Source organism: Boleophthalmus pectinirostris, unplaced genomic scaffold, assembly GCF_026225935.1.
Source record: "Boleophthalmus pectinirostris isolate CB_2022bp ecotype Guang Dong unplaced genomic scaffold, ASM2622593v1 HiC_scaffold_12, whole genome shotgun sequence".
Classification (NCBI taxonomy): domain Eukaryota; kingdom Metazoa; phylum Chordata; class Actinopteri; order Gobiiformes; family Gobiidae; genus Boleophthalmus; species Boleophthalmus pectinirostris.
In genome coordinates, this window is record NW_026571018.1 from 20,641,595 (window position 1) to 20,655,462 (window position 13,868).

The 13,868-nt window shown below is 37.7% G+C and overlaps 1 protein-coding gene and 1 pseudogene across 1 annotated transcript; one reads left to right on the forward strand and one right to left on the reverse strand.

The window, feature by feature from the left end:
• The first annotated feature begins 2,810 nt into the window (after positions 1 to 2,810).
• LOC110165089 (procollagen C-endopeptidase enhancer 2-like) lies at positions 2,811 to 9,454 on the forward strand (annotated as a pseudogene).
• A 187-nt stretch (positions 9,455 to 9,641) lies between these two features.
• On the reverse strand, positions 9,642 to 12,791 carry tmem88a (transmembrane protein 88 a). Its single transcript, XM_020930299.2, has 3 exons — positions 12,463 to 12,791; positions 10,613 to 10,927; positions 9,642 to 10,111 (listed from the first exon to the last, which is right to left on the reverse strand). Exons 2-3 carry the CDS (start codon positions 10,916 to 10,918, stop codon positions 9,830 to 9,832), a joined length of 588 nt encoding a protein of 195 aa, XP_020785958.1. The 5' UTR covers positions 10,919 to 10,927; positions 12,463 to 12,791; the 3' UTR covers positions 9,642 to 9,829.
• Positions 12,792 to 13,868: the final 1,077 nt, after the last annotated feature.

Below are 13,868 nucleotides of genomic sequence, written 5' to 3' on the forward strand. Positions count from 1 at the left end.
CTGACCTCCCTACTATAAATCATATACGCCAAGCCCTTGTCTGAATCACAATAAACATTATAAGAACAAAATCTGTAGTTCCATAAAACACCACATGGAGGTGCTTAAAACCAGCTTGCAACACAGGCCGACCTCCTGTCCAAATACATCTTCCAAGTTTGAAGGCAATTTCAAGAGGACATATTTCGTAAATCGACTTACTGCTGTGTGACTTGGAATTATTCAAAACACTGAGGCTTCGGGTCACACATGTAGGGTTCAAAATCTATTATTGAGCCATTTTAGATCAATTTGAGGTTTGGTGTGAATATACTATAAAATAATGATCCATGTATATAAATATATATGTATATAAATATTTAAATAATAACTTTTATCAATTCATCAATCCACCATGGGTCATTTCTATCAGGATACACTTAATAGTTATTTAAATTCTCCATGTTTGCAGTTTACTATTTTCACCACCAGGTGTCACCATAACAGTGAGTGCAATAAACTTCTCCGAAGTAATTCTGCACACTGCATAGAAATACGATGATACCAGACTTTTGATGAGGCCATGAGTCTAACGTGCTTGCCAGAATGGGATGCTTAATAAATTAAACAACTATAATGATACATACTGTAATATAACTGCAAGCTTGATTACAATAGGTCTACTCATTCATGTTACGTGCATTGCTATTATATAATTTACAAGAAAAGCTATTAAATAAATAATTTAAATGGCATAATATGTTTTTTATGCCATGTTTTCTGTCTATAAATGGATTTTATTTGGGTGCTCCGGTTTCCCCCATCAACCTCAAATATGCCTAATCCCCAGCTACTTACTTCTGGATCAAGATGTGAAGAGTCCTTGGGAATTGGGCTGTGGTCACCCACTGCTCCTGAAAGGTTGCCTTAGATTCACACAAAGACTGCTTAAAAATGCAGAGAACAGTTAGAGCAATTCTAATCTATTGTGAAATTAAATTATCGTGCAAGATCTTTACAGCATGTATGCTGTAAACTGTGAAATGTGAAGACATATATTTAAGACAATGAAAAAAGCCATGAGAAAAACAAACTCATGCATTTTCATAATAAGAAACTATAAGCCAATGCATGCAATAGCAGCCCTTCAGAGATACATAATTTAACTCTTACAACTAAAAATGATCATACAATCAGAGAGAAAAATATTTCAGCCAAACCTCAACCAGGGCCAGATGAACTGCTATGGACCCACTGAGACTTGCCTATTGCTAATTTACAACAGATGTTATTAAAGTTCATATCTCCTCTACATAATTTTGCATTAGTTAAGAGCACATAAGTATACATATGTTTCTTTGTATTCCTAAGGTCAGCTGCACTGTGCTGTCAGACAAACCATAAATTTATCGCTTCATAGATTTACAATAGTTATGAAATCATCAACTCTGGTCTATTGCCTTTACAGATTCTCAAGTGTTTGGATGCTTTCTGTTTATTTTGTCTCAGAAAAAGATTAACTTGGACAGACTTAAAGAAACACTGGCCAGAGGAATGCTTACAGTAATAATGTTGAGAAGGTACAAACACAGAATTGCTCCACATTGCAGTTGAAAATATATTTTCACTGTTAAACTATTCAGCCTGGAAATCTAATATTAGTCATCAACTTTCCATTCTCTAGTCCTCACATGCCTTTACCCTCAAAAAGAATGGACTGCTCAAAATGACACATCATTAAAGGTTAGAGTAGTCAGTTGGCTTAGATTTCCCCAGAGTTCAAAGGCCACATGCTCCTACTCTTAACAGCCTCCTTTTACCTCAGCAGACAATGTATACGATCCAAGCTCCTGATGTGACCCAGCTCAGCATGATCCTCTTTTCAATAGACCGTGTTATTCTTCAGTATTGTAACATGATACTGTGTCTTGTACTTTTACATTCAGTCTGACTTTGATCAAATGGGCAGTGATGTTTTAATGATTTTGTAACATTAGAGAAGGTCCTATGTGGGCCAGTAAAACTCCCACATTTCACAGCTTTAGGAAATTGAAGGGGGGTAAACAGACAGTTTTCTGGCTCAGATGGAGCTGAAGGAGTCCTGGGATTAAGGGAAATGTGGTAAAGGAGAGAGATCCTCAGGTTACAGAACTGGTCTGGAACTTTCCCTTCTGTTATAGTTTAGTATCATATAAATCAAATTAAACTGAGATAAATAACACAACATGTTCTGCAAATGCTTAGACCATTGAATCAACATTAAGTAACAAAGCTTGGCAACAGACTCACAACCATCAGGTCTTTTGAAAACAACAAATGTAAACATAAAAGACATTGGACTCAGTATTTTTAAGTATGTACTTTATATCTTCTAGCAATGTGAATTTTCTGATACAGGTAAACTATCTGTGCAAATAATAGGACTTTTGCAAATTATTTACATTGTGTGTTTTGACTGGCTTGTACTAAAGTGAATGTAGAACTACTGAATAAAACTTAAAGAGGACATAAATGAAATAAACTTTTATGAGCTTTGAACCAATATTGCAGTTTAAGGAATAAAATGTAAATTATGAAAAGGTCATAGTTGTTGAAGATATTTGTCAATGATCTGAAATAACACATGTAAAGGAAGCCACATTTTCCTGAATTCTTTTAAATTGACTTCAGAGCAGATTAAAGGTATCATGTCTGGGCAACTGGAATGTCATCATTTATGACCCTATTTTGGTGCTTACTGCTTCAGGCCTTCCTTCCACAGTTTAAACTTTCATTTGGTATTTAAAGAAGAAATTGCAAAAACAGCACCAACTTTCTCGACATTTCCACAAACCTCTACCAAAACAATGAAGCCAAGTCTACTTTTCCTCAGTGCCCACTTTGTAGAAAGCAGTGTTATTGTGGGGAAGCATCTGTGCCTAATTACAGGCCTCACATCATCCCCCCCTTGCAGGGCTTTCTCACTGTCCGTCATCCACTGTCCCGCCCTCCTTGTCCTGGGACGCCTACTACAAAACTACCACTACTATTACTGTTTCTTCTACTACGCATACAGCCTGGAGTGCATCATCATGTATGGGAGCTGCGTATGTGGTCTGCTAGTCCTGTCTGTGCTTTTGGGACGGTCCGAGGCTCAGCAGGCTGCAACAAACAGGTATGTTTTATATTGTTAAAAGTGATTTATAGTGATTTATATGTTACCATGTCTGCTCACTGTTATCTGACAACTGATCTTATTTCATACACTTGGAATGTTCAGAAAGGGTTAAGAAATTAGGTTATAAGAACTTTCTAGAAAAACTGTCTTTCCACTCTTTTCAAACTACATTTTTTCTTTGAATGGCTTGATGGCTTCTGGCTCCTAATGTGAGGTGTTTTGACTGCCAGATGTTAATGTTTTTGCATCTGCCCTGTGGGGTTGAATCAGTGCTGTTTCTTGGCAGTTACTGGAAGTCTTTCTTCTGAGACTGAGGCATTCATTGTAGGTGGTTAGGTTATTGCTGTTAGTTGGTTTGCAGCATGGTGCATTTTTGCAGAAAGATTGATAAGTGTTTTGCTTAGATTCACATAAACATAAACTCTTTGGCAGTTTTCCCTGTCTCCCACATAGTGATAATTGTGACATTTGCCAGCTCCACAGTAAAACACACAAAAATGTGTAATAATACAGATTGTAGACTTCCTGTAGGTCTGCAATAAACTAAAGAAATTCTTGGCCAAGTAAAGACATGCTTTGTGTATTGATTAATAGACTTGTTATTAGGATCGTGAACAAAAACAACTGTGTATACAGATGTGTACTCATAAAGACTAAACTTTATAATTGAAAACGCAGATTAAACTGTCCAGTCATCCCCAAAACTCCAGCTGACTCACTCATGCTCATCCTTTCTGCTGTGGTCCATATAAATACAATTAAAATTGTCCACTAATAAAAATGTGGTTGATAAAGACATCATTGACAACTAAAGGGCTACAGGCCGAACATCCTGTTTTGGAAAGTTTTCAAATCATGCTCCATTTTATGTTACTCGTTATTTGTGCATTTGTCTGGGCCAATAAAAGTAACATTTGTCTGCAATGAAAAGCTGTCCATTGTTTGATACCCCAGGACTGTAATGTACTGGAAAATACAAATCACTTTAATTTAATTATTTTAATTTCCAACATTTATTGGTTTTGGATGCAACAGGTTTCTCTGTTGTAGGTGGGGTTTTCGCCATTCAGTACTGATTCTGCAGCATAGTGTGGTCCACAGGCTTTCTTTTCTATGATTAAGAGACCCTTTAATACTCTGGAAACTATGATGGTATTATGACAAATTTAGCTGTGAATGTGAACTGTGCCATTTTATGATATAATAAAAATGGAATTTAGTTAAAGAGAGGATTATGTGAGGGTCAGGCAGATGTATATATATATATATATAAAACTATAACAGATTAATATGCAGAATCAACAGGTATGGACAACTGTGCTTTCCCCAATACACTTGATGTTGATAAATTATGATAAATTACTGGTAGGCCTGTCACAGCATTTCACTGAAGTGTGATATATTGTCAAAATTTGCCACAGAAAATATTAAATACAGTAATAGTAAAACCTTTTTGAACCATATTGTAAAGAAAAATATAATTTGCAATGATCATGATTTGTGCAAATAGCACAAAGAAACATACTAATTATCAATTAAGAGACACAAGTAATTATTCTACCCGTTGCAGCTCAAATGCTACAAAAAGTAAAAAGAAGTACATCAACTAAAATAAGATCTACAAATGATAAATATTGAACTCCCCAAAATATAATAATATAATAATCTTTTATTTGTTGAACAATAAGTCGATTATTATAAGGATTTGTAATCATGCCAGGCCCATTTGCAGGACAGCAGTTTACACGTGATGCCCCTCTTTGTCCTTAGGCCTGTGTTCCTCTGTGGAGGTGACCTGGTAGCAGACTCAGGTTTTATCGGTAGTGAGGCCTTTCCAAGCTTCTACAAACCCAACAGTAAATGCACCTGGCGTATTACAGTGAGTGTCTTACCCTAAATATTACTGCCTGTTGACTGAACCATTTAAACTCACTGGCATTCCTCTTCTTGGGTCTTCTTAGGTTCCAGAGGGGAATGTACTCTGTCTTTCCGAATCTTCGACTTAGAGGCTGACTCACAGTGCCGGTATGATTATTTGGATGTGTTCAACGGTCACTCCCACCTGGTGCAGAAACTGGGGCGCTTCTGTGGAACATTTCGACCCGGGAATCTGATCTCCACCACCAATACCATAATGCTGGAGATGGTGTCTGATGAAGCTACACAGGGAAGAGGGTTTGTGGCATACTTCAGTGGTGTCAAACCTTATGTGGATGGTAAGTGGTCATTTGGTCAAGTCAGTATTAGTGCTGTCGCCATACTAAAATATTAAACTCAACTCAGTATATTACTTAGGAATAGGCTTAATATTGATAATTATGAGGAATTAATATTAATAATGATGAGGGATAAAAAAACTTTGCAGTTACCATTTTCAAAAGTATTCTAAAACTGTTCAAGAAAGGTTGAATTTTGTCATGTAAATGGGATTTTTTTCAGTATGAATAGCTGTTAAATTGAGTATCCATTTTCAAGACTGGTTTTAGTAGCGATTAGTATCTGACAAACCCAGGTCGTATGTATAAAGATTCTGCAATTTAGATTATGGCACTGACTCAAAGCAATAATTTCTTTCTACTGTATCTAAAGTATACATATAAAGTGCAGAATTTGTATGATTCCAAAACAGAATATTTTGAGAAGTTTCCGATATTGATATAAAAAACAAAACAATAAAAGATTTGCTGACCTCTTAAATGGAAGTCCATCTGGAAAAGTCTGGATCCTGGGCAGTTGCTTTTGGCCTGTAAAAACATAACAAGCTGTGATCATTTAGATGTTTATTCTTTCACAATCTACAATTTAAGGGGAAACTTGAGACCTATGTTATATAGTAGTCTTTTTTGTGGTGTAACCCAAGTTTACTTTTCTGTCAAAACTTCAAATATCCTTTTTTTTTTTTTTTTTATGTGACTGCTATTTTGGTCTTAGTTGAACTCATAAAATAGAATTTGACACCACTAAATTAGATCACTGGAGCGTTTTCACCATTGACACTGGCTCGACTGAACATGTTTAAAGGATCACTAAATTATTCATTAAAACATGATATTTGATCCACACTGTTACTGACATTTCTGTGTGATCCAGAACAGCAGACCTGTGGAGGGAAAATCACCAAAGCCCAGGGAGAGATCATGACTCCCAACTGGCCTAACGACAAGTACCCTGCAGGAACCAGCTGCTCCTGGCTCATTACTGTGGAGCCTGGCATGGTCCGTCACACACCACATCTTCAGACTGGAATACTTAGCATTGAACATGATATGAATTTATAATATTAATTGTGATTTTAAAGGTTTGGATGAGAATAATTTACTCATAAGGGTGGTCTCTCATAGCTTTCTTCACTAGGATTCTGTGGTATGACACAATGTGCAGTTTAAAATGAACTCACGATAAAATGAGCCACACAGATGATCATATTCATATTTTCATATTAATTTGAATAATGTCTTGTATCACCCACCTCATTTAGAAAAATGAATTAGCTTCTGACAAGATATTTTTAAATGGTTTGAATATTATTCAAATTTCAAGCTTCAATTTTGTAGAGCATAATACAGTTATAACCATAAAGCTAGATTTTAATATTCATGTATTTTCCCCCTCTGTTTTGACAATAGGTGATTCAAGTTCAGTTTGACAAGTTCGCCCTTGAAGCTGACACCTACTGCCGATTTGACTATGTGTCTTTCTATAATGGAGGAGAGAGAGACGATTCACGTCTGATTGGGAAATACTGTGGGGAACAAGCTCCACTGTAAGTAGTAGATACAAGGTTTGGTGATTCTTATTCTCCAACAATATTTGGTTGTCAATCTTACTTTGACTAAAAAATACCAGATACATGGATTTAACCAGAGCTTTATGTGGAGGACATCATGTTCACACTGCAGGTCTTATTACACCAGTAAGAGTTTTATTTCATTTACTACTTTTTTTTGTTCATGTGGCAAATAAAATGCAACTCAAATGCATTTTCAAGTGTCTGCCCTGAAGTGTTTTATTTGCAGTAGACACCTATAGACTATACCACTGAAATGTTATTAATGTGATTTGTGACCATTTGTCATGTCAATACAGTTATCTAAAATGATCATTGAGCATTTCACTCTAAATAGGTTTAAGTTGATATTGTATCGTCATTTTCTTTCCCAAAGTATCAGTTAATTAAACCTTCACTATATTTGCACTTTCTAGCTTCACTGCTGTTGTTGTCTAGCAGGCGTTTTAGACATTTAATAATGTAATATAAATGTGGTACCTGTTGCATGTCTGTGCTATGGAAGTCATATTAATGTGACATGCATGGTCAGACTGCAGTCACTTTACAGAATACTTGTATCTGATTTAGTACCACATATGAAAGTATCCTGGGCAGTGGTGGAACATAACAAAGTAAAAGTAGTAAAGTGCTGTATTTAAGTATGTATGAAATGTAGGTATTTCTATTTTACTTAAGTACATGTTAAAGTAGATTGTTTTTACTTTTGCTTCACTACATCTGAGAGCATCTGTGTATATATCTGTGTATATCTATCTCTCTCTCTCTCTCTCTATATATATATATATATATATATATATATATATTATTGTTATTGTTTGAGACCATCTAAGAAGCCTGAGAGTTGTTGGTTTTTTTTCAAGGTCACAGTTTGAGCAAAAATGGGGCCACTTTGACCTGCAGTATTAATGTAGATACAATCACAATAAAAGACTGGTTTACGTATAACTTGTGGAACCTATCAGTAATATATCTTTTGTGTGTCCTACAGGCCGATAGTGACCAGCGGTAATGTTCTGCTGGTCCAGTTTGTCTCTGACCTCAGCGTGACCTCTGATGGATTCTTGGCCCAGTACACCAGCTTCCCTCAAGGATCTTCAATCCCATCAAGAGAGTCGCACTACACAAGAACTGTGCCCTCTGTACCTGTAGTCAAACCTTATGCTCCGAAAAAACCTGCCACAACCACGCAGCCCCCAACTACAACAAAGTACGTCCCCCCTCCTCCCCCCGCGACCACTCCGCCAAAACCTGTGAAGCCCACTAGAGGGCGCGGCTCAGAATCCGGCCCTGTCACAAGACAAAATGGAAGGAAACCAGGTAAGAGCAACACATGTGCATGAAGGTTTAAGTGGAATATTATCGAGTATAATTACATAGTTGTTAACAGAGGATTTATCAGAACAAGAATGAATGATTATCACTAGAGCTATTGTTTTTTTGTTGTTGTTGTTTTTTTTCAGTCAAAAGTTAGCACCAAGTGTTCTAAGTGTAATAAATATTGTTAGCCTATATATTTTACAACAGTTTCTGACAAAAATTTACTTACTCATCATAACAGTGAGTTTTATCCAGCGTGTCATATGTCCACCGTCCTGCAAGTTGGTAACGCGTTAGTCTCGCGAGATTTCGGTTGCAATAAACTTAAAATTTTCCAAATGTGTATGGGAAAAATGAATGGAAATTTTACTTCCGGAACCAGAGCCGACTTCGAAGTGGATGGGACTGCTGATAGATAACAGATACCAATCTTTTGCTGCTATTATTTAATTTCTCCTTATATATATCTCCTGTTATATTTCTCCAGGCTCCCAGAACCCTCTCTGTGCTAAAACGTGCAAAAGAGACGGAACTATCAAGACCAGTTTCTGTTCAAGTGAATTTGGTAAGCAAAGAATTTCACTTATAAATCAATCACTGATTTCTTATCATTTCTGATTATAACACACCATACTTCTTCTTAGTGTTAACTGGAAAGATCAACTCTCTGTCTCCTGGACCCCGTGGCACTGTCAATGTGGGTGTATCCCTCATCAGGGCCTATAAATCAGGGCGCCTTGTAATCACCCAAGCTGGGGAGACTATGTCAGTGAGGCTGGTGTTACAGTGCAGAAAGTGTCCAGTCCTCAGAAGAGGTAACGTGCATTTACATATACATAACTTAATGTAAAACACAGTAGAATGGTTAATTTTTTAATTGTTTTCTCTCTCTCCTTCTCCCTTTAAGGTGCTAATTACATCATTATGGGTCAAGTGGATAACGACGGGCGTGGTACACTGGCTCCAGGCACATTCACAGCTCCATACAAACCCCAACATCACAATCTATTAATGAACATCAACAACCAGCCCTGTTAACGCAGACAGAGAAACTCAACCAAAGAATCACACAAAACATAACCACTATAATGTGAAATATAAGCACAACATAAAATATGACACTGATCTATTCTTCACAAAATATATGTGTAAAGGCACCCCCAAACCTTATATTTGTAATTTATATAAATAAAGGTTTTATTGCTTTTAAATGTGTTCATTGTCTTTATCGCCATCTAGTGATGTCATGTGGTAACTACAGCTGCAGAGAAAAAAAGAAAAAAGACTTTGCAAGCAAAAGCTGGACGTGAGACCTCCACTGAAAGAGGTTCAAGAGAATCGTGTTAAATTCATTGATATAAATAATAAAACGATTTAATAGTTGTAAAACATAAGAGATTTGTATGTAGTCCAGTTCATAAACAATGTTTTATTGTATAAAAGTTATAAAACAAACAAAAAAATATTCACTGAAAAAAATGTATGTAGATAGTAACAAAAATTTGTTTGTACAAATGTTTAAAAAATATCTAGACTATAAGGTAGTTTTGGTGAATACTGCCTCAAATGTCCATAGAAAAAGCCCCTCACACCCACACACTGCCTTTGGCCTCTCGTTCTGGCGCCCCCTGCTGGCTGCAGCAGCCCCCTGCACCTCTGTGGCGAGAGGCAGGCAGGTTCTTGTATACAGCGCGACTGTAGGGAATAAAGCACAAGCCCAACTGCAGGTGACGGGCCAGTCGACAGTACGCAGCCAGAGCCAAAACCAACAGAGGGGTCAGCAGCAGAAAGCCCACCACCAAGAGAGCCACACAGCCGCCATCGTCCAACAGGTCTGAGCAGTAAACTGAAGTCCCATGAGGCTGGACCTGGAAATACACACACACATCAGTACACTCTGACCTCTGACTGCCAGTAAACATCTAGTCACGACTATATCCTGTCTCTGTACTTTACACAGACAGAACCATTTCATGTGCTATTTTTAGAACATCTTTGCTTTTTCCATCATGAGTTGAGGAAAACACAAGCAAAAATGTCAACATACAAATCAACCAAAACTGCTGATTGTGCTGGGCTGTATTTAAACATTAACTCTTTTTAGTTTTATACTGAAACTCAAGCACAATCAAGCTCATTTCCTTGGCACCACACTCCCATAGCTATAGGATAGAGGTCAGTGTAGCCACAGCTGCAAAAAATTAAACTAGTCTTTGCGAAAATCCAATAAGACCTTAGAAAACGGTGTCAAATTGTTGTGAAAACATTTTCGTTTTGTGTGCCAGTGGCATTCCAAAGCTATGGCCTACCTGACCCTCCATCTCACATCCTTCCTGCTGTATAGAAATAGCCTTTACAGACTGACTCACTGTGGAGTGGCAGAGGAAGCCGAATATGATCATGGCCAGGGCTGGGGTCAGGATGGTTCCAAAGATGGCGCTGGCCAAAAGTCCATTGATGAGAGCGATGATGAGGTTCTGAGCAGTGACCAGAACAGAGCAGGCCCAGCAGTCCAGAGAGCCGCGCAACTCCAGGGGGCTATCCGCTTCACTGCCCCCCATTGAGTATGGAGGAGGCACAACGACCCCTGATCCCGCTCTGGAGGGGCTCCTCAGCTCTGAATGGCTCTGCTCTGACATTGGCTTCTCCAATGTCCCGTTCCGCGACAAACTCATGGTGTAATCCTGTCAAAGCCAAATATCTCTTAAATACATATTTCTTAAAGGTGCACTATGCACATATTCTAGTGGGGGATCTGTCACCGTGGAGATGTTACTGCTTTACCTGGCATGTTCCACAGTATGGTTTTAACCTTACCTAAAAAGCATTTGTTCAATCATGGATGGTTAATGCTAAAACCAACACCAACACATACATTCTTATTTTGAGAAGGGTCACGTTTTCAGAGCCCTGTACGTTGCTGCTACCTCCTGCTTGTCTCCACAGATAGATACTGTGGAACACTTTAGGCAATGCAATAACATTTCAGTGGAGTCAAGCTGGTGGCGGGGCCTCCACCAAAAAAGTTACATAGGGCACCTTTAAGTACATATTTCTAGATTCCTATTTTCTACATTTCATGTACACTTACATGAGTGGATATGTTTAATATCCAGTCCCTTAACTACACAACAAAATGGTAGGAAGCTGCAAGCATTAGATAATGGTTTTCCTTAAATACTGTGCTGAAAGGTGTGGAAAGTCTCTACAGATAACTGGCCTGCTGTAAGTGGGAGGAAATGGGTCACAGTGACCCCACCTCCAAAATGTGGGATAAACTTGTACCACTGAACAATGAGCCACAAACAGCTGGACAATGTTGAAAAAAGTCCAATCTAAATATATACAGTTGATGTGTGAGAACCAGTCCCTGCGTCATATTTGACCAATAACAAGCTTACATAACTCCTGTACAATCATGGTGCTTCATGTTTTTGTGGAATACTGTGAGATGTGTGTGCGCGCGTGTGTGTGTGTGTATGTGTTAGGCTGAGTATAGAAAATTCATAAAAAATAACTTTCCAAAAAGTATTATTATTATTGATGAAATAAGTTTGAGCATCACTCATTCAGGAGCCATTTTAGTTTTTGTTGTTTATGGAAGCTGACAGTAAAATATTTTTAGTTAGTTTAGTTTAGTTAAATACACTGTCAAGAACTGCACTGGTATTACCAGAGGTGGATAGTCAAAAATATGACCCAAATTAACTTCAAAATAATAATACTCAAGAAGAAGTACAAAGTAATATTCCAGGAATTTACTCAGATTCAGAGTAAAAAGTATTTTAGAAAACTACTTGGTACTCAAGTAAGCGTGTCTGAATGTAACATCTAATTTATAATTTGAATCAATGTAATCTGAAGGACAATGAATAATTCATAAATATATATTATTATTAATATCTTATGGAGAGCTGGAATAAACACAAATGTTAAAATCAAGAATAACCAAAAAAAAAAACTTTCTTAAGTGAGAGTAGTAGGAGTAAAATGATGGTGTCTGAAAAATACTCAGATAAGTACAATTGTAAGAAAAGGTTACTCAAGTAAATATAACTGAACAGTACTACCCATCTCTAGGCATTACCAGAGAATTCAAAAGCTATTTTCATTTCAGATCCATAGGGGTAATAGTAACAGGTAGGTTAATACCTTTTCAGATATTTTTAAGGTAGTTGGTTATTTGGTAGTTATCATCTACAGTCCTTATTAAACTCACTGTGCTGCGGCTTGTATCCAGCTTGTGTCTGCTGATGGGATCCTCAGACCTGGACAGTGAAGAGTTCCTACACTGTAGTCGTCTTTGAGGTGCCCGTCCTGAGATGGTTCTTCTTGACCACAGCGGTCCTCTGCTCTGTCCTGCGGAAGGTAAAAACCATCAGATGCTCCCTCTGCCTGTAACACACTGGCCCTCCACCTCAGACCTGCTGCTCTGAGTCAGACTTAGTGCTTTCCTACAGGCTTCAGTGCTTCCTTCCCTGACATTCTGTTTCCTCACAGCGACTCCACTCTCAGATATGGAGTGTGTGTGTGTGTATATCCTGTGCTGCTAATGCTAATGCCGGCCCAGGACTGATGTATGTGTGAGAGGGAAAGAGAGGGAGCAGGGGGGCAGCGGAGGGTTTTGTCTGATAACCCCAGAGCCCTGCTGTGGAGCCAGGGGGAGGGAGGAACTCTGTTTATTTGGAGAGATTAGAGGAGTCAGGCTGTGCTGCTCAATCCCCAACACTTTACACCAAGCACACACCACTTTCTCTACTTCAAATACTGATAACCGCCTGGTTACAAAACTCAAACAACTGCCATGGTTGTGATGATTAAATCTACTCTTATGAAAGTGTAATTAAATTGTGTAATGATACTAAAAAGAGTACAACATTTGTCACTGCTCTAAGTTTATTATGTGTAACGTATGGGATGACTGAAGAACTGGAAATGAAGTTTGTGTATCTAAAAGGGTTTAACACAACTAATTTTAAAGTTACTTTATTAAACATATGATTTCATGCTACAATTTGAACATTAGAGTGTTTGTGTTTTATATACTTCTGATGGTTATATTTTTTGTAGTGCCTCTATGATATAAAAAGTATTTGTCAAGGGTTGGGACAAGACAATCTACTTATAGTTTTACTTTTTCTATTGCATTTTATGCTTCATTTTTAATTTTTTTTATCTCACAAACAATCAAATCATGTAACTGTTTAAATTGTGTTTATAGCAACAGCTGATAAAATGTGAAGTATAAATTATATAAAAAGTATTAAACTTTTAAAAATTATCTGCTGTGTCCATGCTTCCTTGCAGTTTGGGGCACCACAATTGAAGTGAGATGTCAAAGGCCATGTCAGAGTTGACCACTGGTTGGTGTAGCGACCACAGCACAGCACTGACCCCCGACCTCGTGATGAAAAACAGCACTAGCCCTCTGAAGGAAATGAGGATGGGGGAATGCTAACCAATTTGCCGGCGAAAAGAGCCTATCATGGGACTGATAAGAACCAAACGGACCCAGTTCAAAGAGTGAAATCACTTACTTTGATTTTGAAGTCCCTTTTTTCCTCCCCACTAAGGGTATCTTTTGTTTATTTGTTTTCTAAAGAGTGCAGATATATGCTGTCCCCT

Coding starts and splice junctions, on each gene's coding strand:
- tmem88a (XM_020930299.2), bottom strand. CDS start 10,918: ATGAGTTTGTCGCGGAACGGGACATTGGAGAAGCCAATGTCAGAGCAG. Junction 10,112..10,612: donor GCTTCCTCTGCCACTCCACA/GTGAGTCAGTCT, acceptor GTGTATTTCCAG/GTCCAGCCTCATGGGACTTC.